The sequence below is a fragment of the Nanorana parkeri genome, unplaced genomic scaffold, assembly GCF_000935625.1.
Source record: "Nanorana parkeri isolate BGI_ZX_2015 unplaced genomic scaffold, ASM93562v1 scaffold951, whole genome shotgun sequence".
NCBI classification, from domain to species: domain Eukaryota; kingdom Metazoa; phylum Chordata; class Amphibia; order Anura; family Dicroglossidae; genus Nanorana; species Nanorana parkeri.
This window is the reverse complement of record NW_017307219.1, coordinates 595,562-616,965: the sequence shown is the minus strand read 5'-3', so window position 1 is coordinate 616,965 and position 21,404 is coordinate 595,562. Positions and strand designations below refer to the sequence as shown.

Here is a 21,404-nt window from a genome sequence, read left to right as displayed (position 1 = left end):
TCCATCCATATGTGTATTGCTGGTACAGCTCCCTTGTGTGTCCTGTAGAGGTGCCGGAAGCCAGAATGTGACGTCACTCCGGTCCAGGCACCTCTACAGGACACGTGAGGGAGCTGTAAGCTAGGGGGAGTCTGAGGAGCCTCTCACCAAGAAAAGTGAAGGGCATGTGGTGACCCACTGAGCACGGGGTCGTGACCCACTTTTGGGTCATGACCCATCAGTTGAGAACCAAGGGTCTGGAGTATGGTATGTATATATCATTTTTCCTTGCAAAAGGAATATTTGCCGAACGTACTGTACAATGTAACAGGCCATAAACGATACAATCTGATTGCACAATTTCGGTACCATCTCCTTGAGATTTACTAAAACTAATATGAGGAAAGGCTTAAACAATCCATTAAATTTGTATCCAGTCAGGCAGGTTCTCGTACTACATAACTATTGGTTGATCTAAAGGAGATTGTACAGTCAGATTGTAAAGGGTATGGCCAGCTTGCACATGGTACTGTTTTACTAAGGGCCCATTCACACTATAACATTGCGCTAAAAGCACTGTTTTCATGCTTTCACACAATACACAATGCTTGGTGCGCTGCATTCTGAATGGAACCCCACCGCACCTCCTAACTGTACCGCAATAGCGTGGGCTGCTGTGTGTTGGAAAAAAAAAATGAGTATGCACTACTTCAACATAATGCACAGTATTGCATTACTGCGTGTTGCAGCATTCAGAATGAATGGCGGCACTCCTAGTGCCTGGCAGTGCATTGTGCAATAGCATGTTCTAAACGCACAGAAACCATTCAGCTCTATGGTTGCCCTAGCTGGTTGCTTATAAAGAACCCCACCAATAAAATAAATGAATTTGGAGCCAGCTTCTATTACAGCATTGTGATGGCCATTCCTCCTACTGTGTAGCTATATGTCTTGCTGTATTCATATTGTGCTGCGCAGAGTCACTGTCTGCTTTATATCTGCAGGGGTGTGGAATTCGTATCGCCCGACGCTCGGGACATGTAGTTCCGGGCGCCGTGCAAGTGCTTTTTCTCTAGTCACCTTCCAGGACAGCATTAGAGAGATAGGCTCCTCCCACCGGAAACAGGAAACACATCACCCACACCTAGAATAAAAAGAGTACCAGCCTAGCACACCTCAGTTATTTTGTGTTTCCTCCGGCCGAGCAGGACATCGTAACGTTTGTTATTTTTCCTAGGCCTACGTGCTAGCGAGCATGGGGACGTGGAGCGCCGAGAGCGGATGGGCGGGGACGGAACGTGGAGCGCTGAGAGCGGGGACGGAGCGGGGGGCGGGGACAGAGTGTGAAGCGTTAAGAGCGGGGACAGAGTGTGAAGCGCAATGTTTTCAACAGCGATCGTGTGTAATCGCACAGGCACGGCTGTATTGCAGTAGGAAAACGCGCAATCTGCCTGGCACGACTAGGTGCCATTAGAAAATAATGGCACTGGCAGCACAATCGGCAGGGGTGTGCGATCCGTGACTGCCTGGTCATCGTGCACAAAATCGAGCGGATGGCTGGGTGGTCACGGAATCGCACACCACCGCCGATCGTGCTGTCAGTGCCATTATTTTCTAATGGCACCCCAGTCATGCCAAGCAGATTGCGCGTTTACCTGCTGCAATACCGCCTGGGCGATCACACACGATCATAGTTGAAAACACTGCGCGGTGCATGTCGTGAAAATAGGTACAGCTACCTTTTTTTCAGCGATTTGTCACCCAGATGTAACCCCATACATGCGGATGCAACCGCTGTATGCCACCGCACACGATCGCACGTCCCGGGAATCCCGAAGTCTGCACCAACCCTAAAGGGTACATTCACTTTCCCAAGTAATTTGGGAAAATGGAATTACCCGCACAAATCTCCCTCCCACTATACTTACCTTTCAGCAAACGGTCCTTCCCTTCCACCAGTGCGGGTGTACTATCTGTACCTGTTCCATGTATTCTGAATTTCGCTCGCAAAATTCAAGCACTCGTTGGTCAGCGCAGTCACCTGACAGCACTGACCAATGAGAAGTGCTTCTTAGCACTGCTAAATACAGTTTTGGTTAAAATTATTTTTTTTGTATCAGGACAAGTAGATTGTCATGAGGGACAAGTAGATTCGGCCCCCGCTTTAGTTCTTGGACAAGTAGTTTTTTCAAAAATTTCCACACCCCTGTATCTATTTGTAATCAGCGGTGTCAGAGCGCTGTCAGCGGGTGGTGTGGCTAAAGGCGTAGTTGCCATGGAATGAGGTCTAGCTCCTGACTGTGAAAGACTAACCTCTTAGAAGAGTGGTAGCCAAACTCCGGCCCTCCAGCTGTGGTGGAACTACAAATCCTATGAGGCATTGGAAGATTCTCACAGCCACAGACATGACTCCTGGAGAGAGATGCATCATGAGATTTGTAGTTTCACCACAGGTGGAGGGCCGGAGTTTGGCTACCCCTGTCTTAGAACCTCTTGAAACACAAACAACGCAAGACTGAATCTGGAGCTTCTGCATGCTTTGGACAGAAGCATCTTTTCAATGCTTTGGACAGAAGTATTTGATATTTCCTACATACCAGCACAGTCTACAGTATCGGCTCAGGATAACGTGTTCTGTAAGGTACTTCAAAGATTACAACCAAGACTATGGTTTAGCAACACAAAATAAATGCATTTAATCTTACTTCTTAATTTTCGTAACATAGATTTGGTTGGGTTTCAAAGTGATGCAAAAAATAACGTACAGTTATAAACCCTTATACTATGCTTAATTTTTTATAACAGGTTGTCAAATTTTTGACATATTTGGCCAGCACGTGATAGAAGTAGGTGAATCTAACAACAGTGTTGAAGAAGTTGTAGAAGCTGCCATAATGTCTTGCAAAAAGCTTCCAGTAGCCACCACCATGAACTCTATTATCAAAAATTTAGCTTAGTTGTTTATCACTCAGCTGTAGATCCTCAAATCATCTCTGAATTGGTGCTGACACTGTCCTTCCTTTTGGAGGGTGGCTACTATTGTTCCCTACGGTCCCTGTGTGTAATATAAAGTAGCCACCGATCCAAACTCACTCCTGTGACGGACTACAATCTCACGTTTAGTTTAGTAATTTGTATTGAGATTGCAGTCCATCACGGGAGTGAGTTTGGATCGGTGGCTACTTTAAATTTTAAAGCATGTTTTTTTTAAATTGCATATTGATTTGTAAAGCTACAGCAAATTCTACAGATTACAGAGAACATCTCCATACCTGCTTCCAGATAAAAGGGTAATTTGGCAGCATTGGTTATATTTGAATTAGGGAAATATATACTTTAGGGATGCACCGATATATCGGCGGCTGAAATTGGCATTTTCTGGCCAATATAGTGGTGCATCCGTTCTTGCTCTCCTCCCCGCTGGGCGCTGCTCTGTGTCCCAGTGGGTAGGAGAGAAACTGTCACAGGCAGCCGAGCACTGTGGGAGGAGAGCGCTGTGAGTGGCCGGCGTTTCTCCTCCCCACTGTTCAGCCTCCTGTCACAGATCGGCAGAGCGGTGTGTGGGCAGAAACAGCCAGCGCTGTCACAGGAGGCTGAGCTCCTCTCGCTCACTGACACAGGAAAGAGAGTGTTACAAGCACTCAGTGATCGCTGAGTGTTTGTAAATAATTGAGGGCATGGTATGTTTACTGTGTCCCCAAAAATGAATGAATGGGAAGTGATCTACATCACCTTCTGCTCATTCATGATTGTGTACACGGTAAACACAAAATGTCCAAAGTATTGAATGAACAGGAACACTCAGCATAGAGGATTCCTGTTCATTTATAACACGGGCTGCAGAAAAAGAGATTGAGGACTCTGTGTTCTCAATCTATTTTTCTATTTTAAAAGGGAAATATCAGGGGTCTGTTTAGACCTCTAATATTTCCCGAAGCCCCTAAAAGTAAAGTAAAAAGCTGAAATATTTAATAAAAATTAATAAGTAAAATATAAAAAAAATGAAAACGTTTATAAAAAAAAAATATTAAAAGAAAAAGTTAAAAAAAAAACATTTTCAGATTCGGTCTGACATTTTCGTTTTTGAAATGTTCATTTTGGTGCACCTCTAATATACATGGTTTACAAATGTTCATTTTGGTGCACCTCTAATATACATGGTTTACAAAGGAAGTTCATGCAAACAAACAAAAAAAAATCCACGTAGGTAATGCTTAGGTGAGGATTGCACAGAGACAGCACAGACTGGTAGTGTTTTCTCTTTTTTTGTTTCTATATAATATAAAAAGTGAAGAGCACTGTGTGTTCTTGCTGATTCCAGGATTGCACAGACTAGCCCTTGAATTCCCATATTAATTTGTCCACCTATGGCATTATTGTGCACGTGTGGAAAATTTCCCTGTAGTATGTCAACAAGGCAGCTTTTTCAGTTTAGTGAAATTTGGTGGCTTGTTGGTGCACAATAAATATACTTGGCAGCCAACTGGAAAAAGGACAAACTTGCAGCATGTAATACATTTTTTGTACTAGATGGCGACATTTAATCTTTTTGAATACGAAGACTGTTCGCACAGGTTGTAAAATGCATGACCGTGCAAAGGGCTTCAGGCTACATTTTATATCATACATGGTTATCTTTGTAAAACACGGAATGCTTATGTGTTGCATAAATGAGTACAATTAATATATGTGTATACTGTATATATAAATGAAAAGCAAAACCCATTATGAGTTATTAGCATGATGCAGCCTGTTAATGTTTATGGCCTCCAGGGTTATTTAAGTAGTTTCCTCATGCATTCTTTTTTCCTGTTAGATGTCTTCCTGCTATTGTCCTTCATGCTTGCAGTCAGCCTCATATGTTTTTGATTTACTCCATTTTGTTTTGGCAATTTATAGGGAAGCAGATGGACCCCACAAGGAGTCAGTTGGATTCAGACTTTTCACAACAGGACACACCATGTCTCATTGTTGAAGACTCCCAACCAGAAAGTTTGGGGACAGAAGATGACCTAGACCGTGCTCGGTTTGGACTGCTTCCTCAGCATCTACAGTCAAATGTAGAGAGCCCTGTACTGGTATGAGTTATACAAAATGTATGATTGTATTCTAGGATTTGAAGGTTCCAGTTACACCCACAAATTAAAATATGGTTAAATATTGTTGCTATTGATTTGGGTCACATTCTAACTTATCTCTCAGAGCTGGCAAGATCTCTGACATTTTCTACATCCACTGTAGAATAAACACATTAATATGGAATCCAGCTATATGAGAGTGATGTTTCTGTCAGGGCCAACTGGAGGAGGTTGGACACTATTTTGTGGAATTCTTCTAAGATGATTCAACCCACCACTGCAGTGGGTTAAAGCAACCCTTCTCGACTGAGGTGCCACAGAACCCTGGGGTGCCTTCTGGCTTCCTCAGTGTTGCCATGACATGGCATCATGCATTTCCATGGTGCAAGCAGGCTGGCCTGAGAAGCCATGAGCTGAGCGATCAGCAGTTACATGATCACTCTCGAAATATAGAGCCAATGTGTGGCAGCTGCAGTGTTCCATCCTGGCTCTAAGTATTGGAAAAAGTATATTTTTACTCCCCCAATACTTCTCTTTTAAGTCATATGGTTAGCTCTTTGGAGTTGGTCTGATATATATAAATTTGTATATCTACCATATTTAGGTGGTTAGAGCAGATGTAAGAAGCTTGTCTTGGAATACATAGTTTTTCTGTTTATAGTACCTCTACATGTGAGATTTATTTTGGCTGAGGAATGTATTCAGAGTGACTTTTTTCTTCTTTATTCTAGGAGTATGTAAAAGGTTGTCCAAGCAATAAGCATTCTTTTGGGGATAAGGAACACATGGAAATAAATGAGCTTTCAAAAGAAAACCAGAAAGGTAACTGTCGTTTTGTTAAAGTAGTCTGAATGAATTGATTAGCAGTCTGGAGAACAGCAAGCTTACTTTCCTGCACATCTTTGATGGAAATCTGAAATACTTGCAATCAGGCCTATGAATTATATTTGTGCTAAAGGAAACAGACTTAGAAAAGGTGGATAAAAGCAGGTTTGCTGAGCATGACAGTTCTTCCCTGCCTGCCCCCAAGACATCTTCCTTGACTGGATGCAGACATTGGCAATTGCCTCCTCATGGTGGATACAGTTGATAATGTGTCGTTTTGTGCTTCACATGCAAATCTGTGTTTTGTTTTGCTTATTGTTTGCATGGGGAATGGAAAGGTAGTAGGGAAAAGTTGTGCTGCTGTGGGAAATTACCTTACTTTCCTTTTCCTGTGCTTTTCTAGTATACCCATTTTACTGTATTACATAACTTGTTTGATTTGAGGGCCCATTCACACCATCCCATCCTGGTGTTTCGTGTTTATCTCGTGTGTTGCATTAAGGCAATATATTCATTTGAATGGGCTGTAAGCACACCCAAAAGGCACGCACAATTTTTAACAATGCAGTGCACAACAGCAAATGGTAGTGCATTACCATGTGTTGTGGTGAGATGCAATGTACGTGCCTGGAGCAGAGCACCAACGCACATATTAAGTACCGTATTTGCCGGCGTATAAGACGACCCCCTACTTTTTGTGTTTAAAATATAGGATTTGGGCTATACTCGTCGTATAAGACGAGTATAGCCCAAAATAATGTTTAAATGCACTTACTAACCTCCATGGCGGTATTCCTGAGTGTGGCTCAGGGTTAATTTTCAATACCATAAGTGGTAACCCCGAGCCACACTCGGGATTACAGTCTCTTACTTGTCCACGATCCCCGCAGCGTCCTCCATCTTCCGTCCTTCAGCTACATACAGTATACCGCGTTGAGCCAATCACAACAGGCTTTGTATTCATTAATACAAAGCCTGCCGTGATTGGCTCAGCGCTGAGTCAATCACGGCAGGCTTTGCATTCATTAATACATGCTTTTGTATTCATCAATACAAAGCCTCCCGTGATTGGCTCAGCTCGGTATACTGTATGTAGCCAAAGCTACATACAGTATACCGAAGTATACCCAGCGTATAAGACGATCCCCGATTTTCGGGCAGTGTTTTTGGGTCTAAAAACCCGTCATATACGCCTGCATATACGGTAACGCATCTTATTGCAAAGCAATAGCGTGATTCCAGGCTAAGAGCTGACACATGCAATTTATCTTACAACCTAGGCTATTTTTAAATAAAATGAATGACTGAATACTGTTTGTTATGTTGGTAGAATCGATGGAACCAACTCACACACCAGGAGGGGATGCTGCTCTTAGCCAAGTGATTGAAAGGATTCCATGCCCAGCCAACACAATCAGGTAATCTGGATTTTGTCAGAAATTAAAACCAAAGTTAAAGCTGAACTCCAGTCAAGCACCTACATACATGGTTAAACTAAGTACACAGTACTGTGCAAACGTTTTAGGCAGGTGTGCAAAAATGCTTTCAGAAATAAAAGTGTTAATAGTCTATTTGTATCAATTAACAAAAAGAAAGTAAATGAACAGAAGAGAAATCCAAATCAAATCAATGCTTGATGTGACCTCCGTCATGTCAGGAAGGTGGTTGCTTTAGAGTTAATAATATAACCGTTATCCAGCACCTACAAATACCCAGGCAAAGAAATTGACGGACTTTTCAGGTACCCATACATGGAATGCTTAAATTAACTGTATTCTTTATTTATATACACAAATATAAAATTAAAATAATCAAGAAGGCATAGAATGGTAGAGTTAGTACTTGTGGCTCATAAATCCACTAATTTTAGCAACCCAGGTAGTCCCCTCTGATTGATACATATGATATATTCATATTTTATGTCAAAACCATATGAATGTGCTCCACACTTGACATACATATAACGAAAACGTCTTCAGAGAAGGCTGTACTCTACACGTTTCGCGGTAATTAGTCAGCTTCCTCAGGAGTGTCTAGGGTGTTGACAAGAGCAAGGTAAGTATTATACATAATATATGCACAATTTAAAATTGAACAATAACTTATTATTCATTTTTAAATTAAATGTAAGCCTTCTCTGACATTTCATTATACAGTGTGGAAATTATTTGATCCCATGCAGATTTTGTAAGTTTGCCCACTTACAAAGAAATGAAAGATCTATAATTGTTATCATAGGTGTATTTTAAATGAAATAATGTTTTATGTACACAAATATAAAAATTAAAAAGTTAAGAAGGCTTAAAATGGTAACATTAGTACTCGCTCATAAATGCACTAATATTAACACCCAAGGAACCCTCCTCTGATTGACCTCAAGTACACCATCCCTACAGTCAAGCACAAAGGTGGAAACATTATGCTTTGGGGCTGTTTCTCTGCTAAAGGTGCAGGCCGACTTTGCCGCATTGAAGGGCCAATGGACGGGGCCATGTATTGTAAAATCTTGGATGAGAACCTCCTTCCCTCAGCCAGAACACTGAAGATGTGTCGTGGATGGTTCTTTCTCAATGACCCAAAACTGCAACTCAATTTATAACATTTGTATCATGTGTTTTTTCTGGATTTTTGGTTGATATTCGGTCTATCATTTTCAAATACAACTATGATAAAAATTATAGACCTTTCATTTCTTTGTAAGGGGGCAAACTTACAAAGTCTGCAGGGGATCAAATAATTATTTTCATCACAGTAGTTATGTCAAGTGCGAAGCATATTCATTTGGTTTGAAATAAAATGTAAATACATCATACAGTATGTATCAATCAGAGTGGGCTACCTGGGGTTTTAATATTAGTGCATTTATGAGCCACAAGTACTAATGTTACCGTTTTGTGGCTTCTTGACTTTTTCAATTTTTTTATTTGTGTACATAAATAAAATTTTAATTTAAGAATTGCATGTGTGGGTACCCGAAAAGTCTTTTAATTTCTTTTGTTTGGGAATTTATTTCAATTACTTTCATGCAGTATACATTTTGTACATGAATAGAAGTTGATGAAAATAAATACAGATTTTTACGGAACCCTAATTATAGTCCTACAGCTCCGATAATGTTTTGTTTAAACTTGAACTATTTGGGTTAATTAGGAATATGATGTCTGTATTATAATTGCCTTTTTTTATCGCATTCAATAGTTTCAACTGTGATGAAAGTATTGAAGCTGAAGAAGCTGCCGACTGCTCCACGCACTCACTTGAAGCTGAAGGTACAATTTCAAAAGAAATATGTTTTATTCAGTGCTATCTATAATTTGTACTTACAACACAAGCTTTAGAAGTCTCACAAAAGTAATCATGGGTGATTTCAACATTAAATATTGGATGTGTCATTAAATCACTCCCATTTGCATGTAAGGGAAGCAAAGCGTGAATTTATTTCTATTTGATAAACTTGTTCATGCCTTGGTGATAGACTGCATCAGGAGTACTGGTATACCACAAAACGGGTAGGCAAACTCCAGTCCTGTGAATGCTTTTTGGACCTCCTCTTCTGTTAATTGTCTACCTAAATCTCTTTCCCAATCAGCAATATAATAAGGTTGTGAGGGAACATCAGGTCTGCCTAGGTTTGAGGTCCTCTGAGCTGGTGGCTTCAGGTATTGTTCTCGTGGGCATCCTCCTTGCGAACAAACATTACCTGTAAAGTCTATTTTGTCACCAGAGGGGAGAAGTATTTTTTTGAAAACCTGCATCATGGTTAGGATCTGCTGGATCGCACCTGGAATCCACAGAATTTCCATAGTAATCTGCGCATTCAGCAGGTTGAAGAGGGGAGGGGACCCCCAAGCCACCTTAAGTACATACATTGCTGGAAGCCTTTACATTTCCCCATTCTTGCTGATGTCCACAACAAAAAGGATTAATCTTGATTGCTGATATCATTTGCTGGGTGGAGTGTCATGCCTACACGCTCTGCACTCTATTTTCCACCATACAGCATCACAAAAGCATCTCCCCGCTACTTCTGTGTTGCAGACAGCCCTGAGGAAGTTCAATCACCGACAGTGACCTAGGTCACCCCCAGCCAGCCCTCACCTGTTACATTCGTTTCGGTTTTGTGGATGCCTGAGGCCTTGCCTCATACTTTGAGCCTTACGTTACCTTACTGCCACACAGTCACCACATGTCTGACTCTACACCCGGTAGGGACAGCCCCGCTGTACCTGGTGCCCCCGGCTCAAACGCACACTCTACTAGTAGCTCTAGTGCTGCTTACAGTGCACCTGATGCGGCCAATGTCTGTAGCATGGAATTATATTGGCCTCTGCTCTTAGAGTTCACCCCATCTTTGGAGTTCTCCCTAAGTCCATCAGGTGTGACTGGCCCCTCTGTACACTTGGCTGTGGTTTTTACTACAGTAATTTAAGACTTTATGGCCCCAATCTGACAGTTATTTGCTGGCATGCTTCTCTGCCCTCCCATGTAGGTTCCGTATATGATTTGCCCACCACCTTTGCCGTCAGCCACTGAGACTGTCTGATTCTATCTTTTCTTCGATTATCTTTACATTAAAAGAGACTGTTTTGGCTCTTATTGATGTGGTGCACACCAATCTGAAACTAGAGGATAAGCTTGTTGCTTCTACCAGTGCTTTTCCAAGTCTTGGGTCCTTTATAACCCCAAAGTCGGCAAAGTCTTTCCCAGTGCTCCTGCTGATCCAGGTCTTCCTCCATGGAGCTTATAACACCCTGACAAGATGTTTGCTCCCCTTCCCCAAGTTCTTAGTAGCCTTGTACCTGTTTGAAAAGAACTTTGTCAAAAAGTGGTCTTCTTTTAACAAAGTGACCACCATATCAGTGGAGGATGCTACTGTCTTTAAGGACCTAACCAATAAATGGTTGGAAGGCCTCCCTAGAGTCCTGGTCTTGCTGGCAAGCCTTACTCTTCATCCCATTTTAGCTGTGACCTTGCTTTGCCAAACCCTGGTTGACTGGTTAAAAGGGATCTTGCCACTGCTGGGGTTAATCCCATGGTTGTAGAACATTTGGCACAAATGGTTGTAGTGTGAAGCTATAGTTGTGAGGTACTGCTGGAAGTTTCCTGTTTCATTTCCCACATGGGTCTTCCTTCCATACACATGAGGAGAACGCGTTGGTGTAAGTGTTGGACTGCAGAACCCAAACATTACAATGGTTCAGATGGATTCTAAACCTTTTAGAAATCAGGGCTTGAACCGGCTGATTGTCTGGAGTGTCTGGGTCTAGTTGTGGACAGACCACAGGCCAGAGAACGTCTCCCACTGGAGAAAATTCAGATAATCCGATCTCGGAGTCAAACTATTCCGGTCCATGAGTTCTGGGTCTGATGATAGCCTCTCCCTTCCGGCAGTCCCGTTTGCCCAATTTCACTGTACAACGCAACAATCTTTCACTGAGGGACAAGTCAGTCTAGTCCTTGGACAAACCAATTCAGCTGTTACAGAGGACCAGGTTGCAACTGGCCTGGTGGCTCTGGAATCGGAAGTTCTTCCTTCCCATCTTCTGGAGGTTCCTTACGATGGATGTCAGCCTCTTTTGGCTGGGGAGGAGTCCTGGGCATCCTATTGATAAATGGGACTTATTCATCAGAGGAGTCTCATCGTCGGAAGCATAGACAATTGGCAGGCGGACTTCCTTAGCCGGTAATGTCTGGACCATAGAAGTGGTCCCTACACCCAGGGGTGTTCCAGGACCTGTGTCACAGGTGGTGGACACTGGATGTGGACCTCCTGTCTCCAGGGCCAACAAAAAACTGGACAGGTTTGTCTCCAGGTAAATGGATCATTTTCTTCCCACAAAGTATGTAATCGGGCATGGTGTGAGTTTGGACAGTAAATGTTATGTTTCTGCTCCTTTTTATCTTGTTTCAGAGACCATTGGCTTCTGATTCCTTGCTTTAAGGCCTTTTGATTGGGAGTCTTCCTATACCTACCACTGTTCATTGCCCTGTGACTCCATGGCATTTAAACCTGGTTCCCTCTGGACTTCAGAAACCTCCATTTGAATCCATTAGTGATATTCTTACACAAGGTGGTATTCCTTGTAGCTATCTCCTCTGTGATGTCAGTGTCTGAACTGGCTACACTGTCCTGAAGGAACCCTTTCTGATTTTGCATAGGGACAAGATGGCGTCTTGCCTAAGGTACTTTCTGCCATTAACCTCAATCAAGACATCATTCTTCCTTCTCTCTGTCTGACTTCAGTTCACCCAAAGGAATTTTCCCTTCATTGCCTGGATGTAGTTTAGGCTGTGAGAGTCTATTTCTCAGCCACTGCTTCTTTCAGAAAGACTGATTTATCTTTTTGTCATTCCATAGTCCCAGTAAGGGTCCACCATCTTCTTATGCCACCATTTCTAGAAGGCTTAGACCATTATCCAAGCTTATGGGCTGAAGAAATGGGTTCCACCCTTTTACTTTTAAGGTGTACTAGATCTGTGTGTGCTGGGCTTTTTGGCATCATGCAACATTTTCCCAGATTTGCAAGGCTGCCACCTTGTCCTGTATTTACACGTTCTCTAAGTTCTACCAGGTGGATATTGAGGCATCATCTGATTCCAGCTTCGGACGTAAGGTCCTACTGGTGGCTCTTTGAGGTGCAGGCAGTCCTCCATTTTCTGTTGTTTTCTTAGTTCTGTTAACATTGTCTGCTGTGTTCGTACTCCTCAGTTGGATTGCTTTTGCACATCTCGATGATGGATAACACCGTGTGTCCCTCAATAGATGAGATAGAAAATCAGATTTTGCACTCCCCATAAAATATTTTTCTTGGAGTCCATAGAGGAACATGGATCCCACCCCTTGTGTTTTATGATCATCCTCTCAGTACTGCTTGCTACAGTGCTGCTTGGGGCATATGCTGGTAGTTGGAGGGGCTATCCTTGGCTGCAGTTTTTTTGTTAGCCAGTGTCCAATCCTCCTGTAGGTTGTAGTATATATAATCTGAAGTTGAAGAATTACTATTATTATTGTACAGGATTTGTATAGCGCCAACAGTGTGCGCAGCGCTTTGCAATACAATTCAAGACAATAATGACTGTGCATCCCTCAAAGCACTCCAAGAAAATAATTTTATGGTGTGTACAAAAATCCTGTTCTGCGCAACACACATTAAGCTATTTTTGGTATCATATTCTTATCTCAAGTTCTCTGCTTTTGTGCCAAATGTCAGGAACACTGAGGGTTCCTGTGTTCTGATTGGCTAGTTTCAGGGACGCAGAACAGTATGCCCATCACTTGTAGCTGTCCCTTATCTCAAGCTACCGTAATTTCTACTCCTGTAGCTGTCCTTGACAGTGGGCACTGCCTACCAGCAGATATTTTGCTATCAACTTTGCTTATGTCCGATGACAGAGGTTGAATACAAAAACAATTACACTTTTTCTCTACAGATTCATATTGATTCATATTCACAGTAAAAATAAAGTATTCAAATAAACATTGAGAATGTGTGGAAAGATTTGAAAAATAACGGTTAACTAGTGGTGCACATCCATACTGACAGAGCCAGATGAATATTGCAGGATATCAGATTTACATAGCAGGAAAAGACTCATACACAATTGTAGCTGAAGGTAGCTCTTTCAAGTGCTGACCTGAGGAAGGTAGATGAAAACTTGTGTATCTAACTGATATCTGCTTTATTTTCCTTTTAGATTCTGGGACATCTCAGCTAGCATTTGGGGCACTGGAGCTATCACAGAGCCAGGATATAGATAGCCAGCACTCGAGAGATGATGAGGAAAAGAGCATACCACACATTAAACCTCAGACGCTTGAATGTATCCAAGAAGGTATTTTACATTTCTTTTTTTCCCCTCATACTTAGGCCTGCCTTTTTATCTTGGAGCATTAAAGCATAACTTGGAGCACAATAATCTTACCCAAATTAAAGCGGTCAAATATCCAGTGCCTCAAAAGCAATGCCCTGTGATGAATGCTTTCCTCTATATCCGGCAAACTTTCTTGTTTCTATGCTTCGCATGTATGCAGTAAGAATTTGTGAGCAACCTATAGGACAGTCATATTTTAAAGAGGACCTGTACGCTATATGTTTCCAGGGCTGTAGCTACCATGGGTCGAGTGAGGCACCCGCCTCAGGTGCAGCTAAGAGGGGGCATAGCCAGGGCCGGGGGCAGGGAGAAGAGGAGCGGCACAAGCTCCAGTTTCTCCTCGGATCCCGCTGCTCTCCCCCGCCTGTATGGACAGGGGGACTCTGTGTCCTCAATCTCTTTTTCTATTTCAAAAGGGAAATCGCAGGGATCTGTTTAGACCCCTGATATTTCCCCGAAGCCCCCCAACAGTAAAAAGAAAAAAATAATAATAAAAAGAAATAACACGTCTGTTGGGGAAGGGGGCAATTTTCTGTTCTTGCCTCGGACACAAAAGGAGCTAGCTACGGCTCTGCATGTTTCATGCGAAAGGGCAAGCATAGGGCAAGGGACTTGTCAGCAGTATTGCCTGTAGGCTGACTTACCTTGCCTTTTCCTGTACTGTGTCTCTGTGTGGAGGCGGTCATCTTGGTAGAATAACTCACAGGGTTATTCGCTAAAGGGTGATGAGTTTGGAGAAGGCAGGAGAAGTGAACAACTTGGACAAAATTGCCGATTTGGAAAAAAATTCCAATTCAGCTCACGTACAAGTTCAGCTATGTTGTCCTAGATTGTTCACTTCTCCTGTCTTCTCCAAACTCTTCACCCTTTTGTGAATAGCCCTGTCAAAATCTGCAGTCAAATCATGCAAGGCATTTTCAATACAGAGAAAGCTGGAGTTCAGCCTTAAAGTCTATTTGCACTTTTGCAGTATCACACCGCATACTGAAAAATAAGTGTTATCCCAATTTGGCTACAAAAGTGGAAATACACTTTAAGTTATTAAGGTGGATCTTGTGACAAAAATGGCGGCCAAAGTAGTACAGAATTTTACAGAATTATCCCCTACAGTAGAATCATGACATATTGCTGCTAGAACATAGGGGTGTGTATGGTGGAACACAAATCTGTTCCAATTCTCTTGCCAGCATGCACAATATTGAGTAATGGAAGGGCTAAAATCGTTTTTATGGAGAAAATGCTGCTTTAGGCTCTCTTCAATGCTTGCCACATGTAGGAAGACCTATGCAACTGGCAACCTGCTGTTTCTTTTTTTGTTGTTGTTTTTTTGTTTTGTCTTGCAAACATGTTTGTAGGTCTGAGAATTACCTCAAACTCACCCAGAATTCTATATTTCCTGAAAGAAGACCCTGTAAAATGAAATGGATTTGCAAAAATGTTAAATGCAACTGGGTCATACAACAATGCACATATTATTAATGTGTGCAGATTTTTCTAGTGTTGGATGTATATTTAGCTGAGATCCAATGTTAGGTGAAGTCCTGTTGTTTGTATGTTAATTTTCAAACTACTTTCACCTCTACTAAGATTCCATGATGTGTTACTTATCTACTACAGAACCTGATAATGTTGGTGCTGAAACATATGAAAAAGAGAATGTTACAATTCAAAATCGGGAAGAAGATCCTAAACGGTAATATTTATTAACTTCTAGACATGACGTGTTACTGGACAGCATGATACTATTTCTAATAATACAAAAGCTGGAGACTCTTTGTTTTCTTGTTGCCTGCTGCTCCTCTTAGTAGTAAAAACGGTAAATATTTCCCATTCAAGTCAATGAGGAATTTTTCTAACATTCTCTGCCTCCTGGTTTTCTCATTTTATACCTTTTCCAATATTGCTTGATATTCTGTGCCATTGTGGACAGCACACTATGGTCTGTGTTGACAAAATCCCCTTTTACCGAATACTTGTAAAAAGAATGCGTAGTTGTTTTGTACATATTTTTTTTTCTTTAGAATGGTTTGTTTGTAATACAATATAAACTCTTGACGCCTTTATTCATATTTTGTTGTTTACAGGCCTCAATAGCTTAAGGGGGAAGATTGGATGTATTACTGGGTGTTGAGCTTGGATTTACTTTTGAGGTTCTGAATTGGAGACTATTCCCTTTTCAGGTGTTAAATACATTTGTAGAGTGTTAAACATGTATGTAACACATGGAATAAAAGATGTGCCAGATGATTGTGTTGTAATACTTCTGGTGCTGCCAAATCAAACTTAGCCAAAAGCAAAAACTTTACATATGTAAATGTTAGAAGACCATCATTTTGTTATTCCTTGGCATCCTGCTAACGGAAACAATGGTTTTAGGAAGAATGACCCTTTAAAGTAGATCTGTTTTTAAATATTTTCATATTCTATCCATTTGTGCTGGAATTGGAGACCTTTACATACGCCCAGCTGCTGGGTTTGCCCATATTATTAATTCACTCCACCTATCTACCTAGTGACATGTTTCATTAACTATTTTTTTGCATAGATTTATTTGTATGTGTTTTTTCTTTCTAAGGCTTTTATATCCCTGTGAGTGGTATCGCTACAATCTTACTTTTCTTTTAGAAATCAGGAACGTGGAACTGGAAAAGCGTCTGGTGAGAACAACACATACACTGCTCAAGAGGACCAGCTAAAAGAATCCACTGTAGTAGAGCCATTACACTCGAAGCCTGATGAAGAAGAGATGGAAGCCTCAGATCTCGCCTCCAGTCAAGAAGATCTATTTGGACAAGCTGGTAATTCATGTGATTCTTGTATTGTAATAAACAGTAATAGGTTCATTGTTAAATAACATGTTGGCTAAATGTGGTGTCTCTAATCTATACATTTTTTCTTTTTTTTTTTTTTTTCTTAAAATACAACAGAAATAGAAAAATGAAGGTTCAAAGTGACATGTATCACGGCAGAAAGAATGAACAAAGCAATGAACATGCATAAATATACAGCCTATAAGACTAAACCTGGAACAAAACAAATAGAGAAAAAGGTAGAAAAGGAAGAAGGGCACAGAGTAGAGGGAAACAACAGATACTAAGAAAAAGTAAGAATGAGAGAAGACGACATGTCAGACCATATCCACAAAAGTGCATTAAAGATAAACATGCTCACTCAAAGCAGAGGCCCCTAAATATAGTAGGAGTACATTAAGTAGCATAGTTGTCTGTAACATAAAAGGCTTGCAATATCGCACAACAAAGAGTGACTCAACCAGAGTGGACAGCATGCAGGGTCAGGGGTGATATATCCTCCCCAACAGACAAGACAGGGCACCCTAAACAATGGACGTTTGTCCACGATGACACTAAAATGTTCCGTATTCATGAAGTCATTAAACGATTATTTGGGGCATCCCCTAGTAGTTGGGTGCTGCATTACACTTGAAAAGCTGGATAAGCATTTTAAATGATAAATCACATTATTGAAGAGTTCTCTAAATTGTATTTAGCTTGATCTCTAAATTACAGAATCAAAGGACAATGTATATGCTGTACCGGCAGTCTCCGAGTTACATACATCCTACTTACATACAACTCCTACTTACTGTAGGCGGTTATTACTTTACAGCAGGGGTAGTTGTAATGCTACCGTGCTCGTGCCGATGTGGAGTGCCTGCCTTTTTGGGTCTGGTTCATAGTACTGTAGTACATTAGAGGGAGTTAGTTCTTTTTAGACATGAAGAAAAGGGGTGCCTCTTCCGGGTCACTGTGAGGTTTTGTACTGCTGTCTGTATCCTCATTAGATTGAGATTAGATGTGTCCTTGAGACAACAGGAAGTGAGAGGAAACCTACCCCTAGGAAGGGAAATTCACTCCTGTAAAAGTTATGGGGGAAAAAGGTGTCTCCACTGAAGCTTTATCACATATCCTTGTTTCCACGACAACCCAAAATTTTCAAAATCCAATTATCACAGGGACGGAAAGTGAGGTGAAATCTTCTGAACAGGGGCACACACAGCAAAACAAACATTACAGGGGGTTAACCCTTACCTATGCTATCTAAAGCAAAACAAAATTTTTTTTGGGCTGGAGTTACACTCAAAAAATGAACCTGTTCCAACTTGCATACAAATTCAACTTAAGAACAAAGCTACAGAACTGATCTTGTTCGTAACCCGGGGACTGCCTGTGTTTAACTACTAACATTTTATGTAATTTTGTTTTTCCTTATGTTTATCAGTTCATTATTATTATGAGTTGTTTGGCTAAATTTTAATTTTTTTGTGTATGCACCTCTGTATAAAAAGGCATCCATCCCTCAATGGTTTGATGCTTGCTTTTACTGACTTTTTTTTTTTCTTTTTTTGCGAATTGTCTAACGTTGCTCTGTTATCAAGTTTTGTTTGGCTAGCCTTACTGTGTTAGGTGAATCTGTGTATGTGTTTCCCTCTGCCAACACATGGAGGTGGCACTGGGAATTAAAGTGAACTTGGCACTGACGTATGCAAAATATTACACCAAACTCTTTGGTGTTTTCAGGTTACCGCACATCAGGCCTAATAAATCGCTTAATCATTTTTAGGGTTTGGGTCTGCATTAGAAACTATTTAAACCTCTTGTTTTGCAGATGTACTTGTCAGTCCTAATGTAACCAAGATCGTCTCCACACCTGCTGAGAGCCTTCTACAGAAATACCGTTATGTAGACACTGTTGGGTTGATTAATTTAATGAGTAGAGCATGTTCACTTTGCACAGTGAATTTTGAAAACATAACTTAAAGTGTATGTGAACATTAACAATTAACTTTATTTGCTCCCTTTTGTTCTGTTTGTTATATCTGTTTTATAAAAACCTGGACTAAGAATCAATTGGTGCCTAAGCTTTGGCGATGAAGACAGTGGACAGGGTTGAGCAGTTTAACCAGAGAAAACTGGCAAGGGCTGACATCACCTAGTCAAATAATTTGTATTGTCAGCGCACAATAGGAAATTTAGAGTGAATTGCACTTCTGGCAAAGAAACAGGTATTTTCTGTACTTGCAAGGTCTTTTTAAATGATATAACATTGGGAATTGTGCTAAACTGTATCGGGCTGGAAGGTGAATAAGGTACCGCACCCCTAACTTTAAATACAAATTCTTGAACAGGGCCCCTACAAGCCTACTGGGGTTTTTTAGGCACCAAATACAGAACCATACATTATCATGGAGCAATATCCATTTTATGAAGTGCTTATTTAAAAACCTCCCTGTGAACAAGAACCTCCCCTAAACCATTTGTTACACAGACACTATCTCTTATCAAGGATTACAATTTAATTTATTACATATTTTTGATATCACGGCAGTGATCCAGGAATGTAGGAATTAAATCATCCAATGTTTTCAACGCGTTCATCCAATGTTTTCAAAAAACCTCATCGGGAGGGAGGTAATGTGGTCAGGCACATTAACACATGCGAAGTGGCATAAAAACAACTACAGGAGCACCTCAGTGGTGGGGAGTACAGAAGGATTTTAATCCACGGAAGGAAGCAACAAGCGTGGCCTCTAAAAGTAAACATTCCAAGAGATATATGGAACCCCCAATGGCAGAAGAAGGCAGGTTCTACAGGGTATGATGGCGGGGGTGCTGCACCATTACCCGCTCACTATCTCTATGCTGGGAAATGTACATCTATTGCAGCGTTGTACTGCATATTCTACTATATTTTTGTGCCTTGACATGCACTTTAGTAAATGAAGTAGAGCTAAATGAAAATTCACTTTGCAAAGAATACAATTTTTGCATGTAAGGATTTAAAAAAACAAACATTTTTGCTAGCAGATGATTGGATGATGGTACAGCTTCACCTATTAACTAAGCTAAGTAAAAATTGTGACCAGTTGTATAGATTAGTGAATGAGGTGACGCTCTGCTGAACTAAACAGCAGTGAGTATTTATGTGAGATGTATATGGTGTGTGTTATATATTGTGTGTATATATAACGCATATATCAATCAGCCGTAACATTATGACCATCTGCCTAATATTCAGTAGGTCCTTTTTTTGCCAACAAACCAGCCCTGAACTCTTGAGGCATAGACTCCACTAGACATCTGAAGGAATGCTTTGTTATCTGGCACCAAGCCATCAGTAGCAGATGCTTAGGTCCTTTTAAGTCCTGTAAGTTGCGAGGTGGGGTCTTCATGGATTGGACTCATTGTGTTCCTCAAACCATTCTTGAATCACTTTTGCAGTGTGGCAGTGCGCATTATCCTGCTAAAAGAGGCCACTGCCATCAGGTAATACTGTTTCCATGAAGGGGGTGTACTTGGTCAGCAACAATGTTTTAGGTAGGTGGTACGTGTCAAAATAACATTCATATGAATGGCACGATCCAAGTCTTCCCAGCAGAACATTGCCCAAAGCAGCACACTACCTCCGCCCACTTGCCTTCTTCCCCCAGTGCATCCTGGTGCCATCTCTTCCCCAGGTAAGTGAAACGCATGCACCTGGCCATCTACATAATGTGCTTCATCAGAACAGGCCACCTATTTCCATTACTCTGTGGTCCAGTTCTGATGCTCATGTGCCCATTGTAGGCTTTTTTGGCAGTGGACATGGGTCAGCAAGGGCAACCTTACTTGGCTGTGACTACGCAGCCCCACACGCTACAAATTGTGATGCAGTGTGTGTTCAGACACCTTTCTATCGAAACCAGCGATTAACTTTTTCAGCAATTTTAACTACTATAGCTCTTCTACTGGATCTGACTTCATGGGCCAGACTTTTCTCTACATGTGCATCAGTGAGCCTTGGTCTTCTATGACCCTGTTGCTGGTTCATCGGTTTTCCTTCCTTGGACCATTTTTGGTAGGTCCTGATAACTGCAGACCAGGAACATCCAATAAGAGCTGCAGTTTTGGAGTTGCTCTGACCCAGTTGTCTAACCAACACAATTTGGCCCTTGTCAGATTCACTCAAATCCTTGCCCATTTTTTCTGCTTTTAACACGTCAACTTCAGGGACAAAATGTTCGCTTACTGCCTAAAATATCCCACCCACTTCCGGGTGCCATTGTAACGAGATAATCAATGTTATTCACTTCACCTGTCAGTGTCTATAATGTAATGGATGCTTGGTGTATATGAAATACTTGGAAATGCCATTGTCTACCTGGCATATATTTTATGTACTAAGCAGTTATTAGTTGGTTCAGTGCGTGTGCTAGCTCCCAAGTGGGTCATTTATGAGATATGCACTCCGGGTAACTAGTGTGTGTGTTTTTTCTTTCCTTCTGTAGAGTTCCCTTAGACCTTGCTTCTCCCTCCCCAGATGATATCCAACCTACTCCCATCATTGTTCCCAGCTCCCCCACAGAGCAGCATGAAGGAGAAGGTAATCATCTGTTGATTCATAATGTTGCCTTGTTGTCTATTTACATATCAATGTACAAAACTTAATTTCAGATCAGTTTTTATTCCAACGTGCAGGGTCTTCCTTATTGTAAAATTTGCCTTGTTAGAATTTGTGTGGTTTTTCTTCCAACGCAAGAAACGGTGCACCAGGTATTGCTCACTAAATGGCTTGGATCAGTTAATAAGATCTTGTAGAAGTTCTATTGATCTGCGTTGAGTAATGCTTGCAGTGTCTGCTCCTTGCCCCCCT

General features: G+C 41.3%; 1 protein-coding gene across 1 annotated transcript in view; it reads left to right on the top strand.

The window, feature by feature from the left end:
• The first annotated feature begins 1,234 nt into the window (after positions 1 to 1,234).
• Positions 1,235 to 21,404, top strand: part of TP53BP1 (tumor protein p53 binding protein 1) — a 53,516-nt gene continuing 33,346 nt past the window's right edge. The window contains exons 1-9 of the mRNA XM_018566463.1: positions 1,235 to 1,349; positions 4,879 to 5,057; positions 5,789 to 5,879; positions 9,081 to 9,151; positions 12,401 to 12,491; positions 13,578 to 13,715; positions 15,372 to 15,447; positions 16,380 to 16,552; positions 21,072 to 21,134. Of these exons, the coding sequence (XP_018421965.1) occupies positions 1,235 to 1,349; positions 4,879 to 5,057; positions 5,789 to 5,879; positions 9,081 to 9,151; positions 12,401 to 12,491; positions 13,578 to 13,715; positions 15,372 to 15,447; positions 16,380 to 16,552; positions 21,072 to 21,134 (997 nt within the window). The remainder of the gene's footprint in view (positions 1,350 to 4,878; positions 5,058 to 5,788; positions 5,880 to 9,080; positions 9,152 to 12,400; positions 12,492 to 13,577; positions 13,716 to 15,371; positions 15,448 to 16,379; positions 16,553 to 21,071; positions 21,135 to 21,404) is intronic.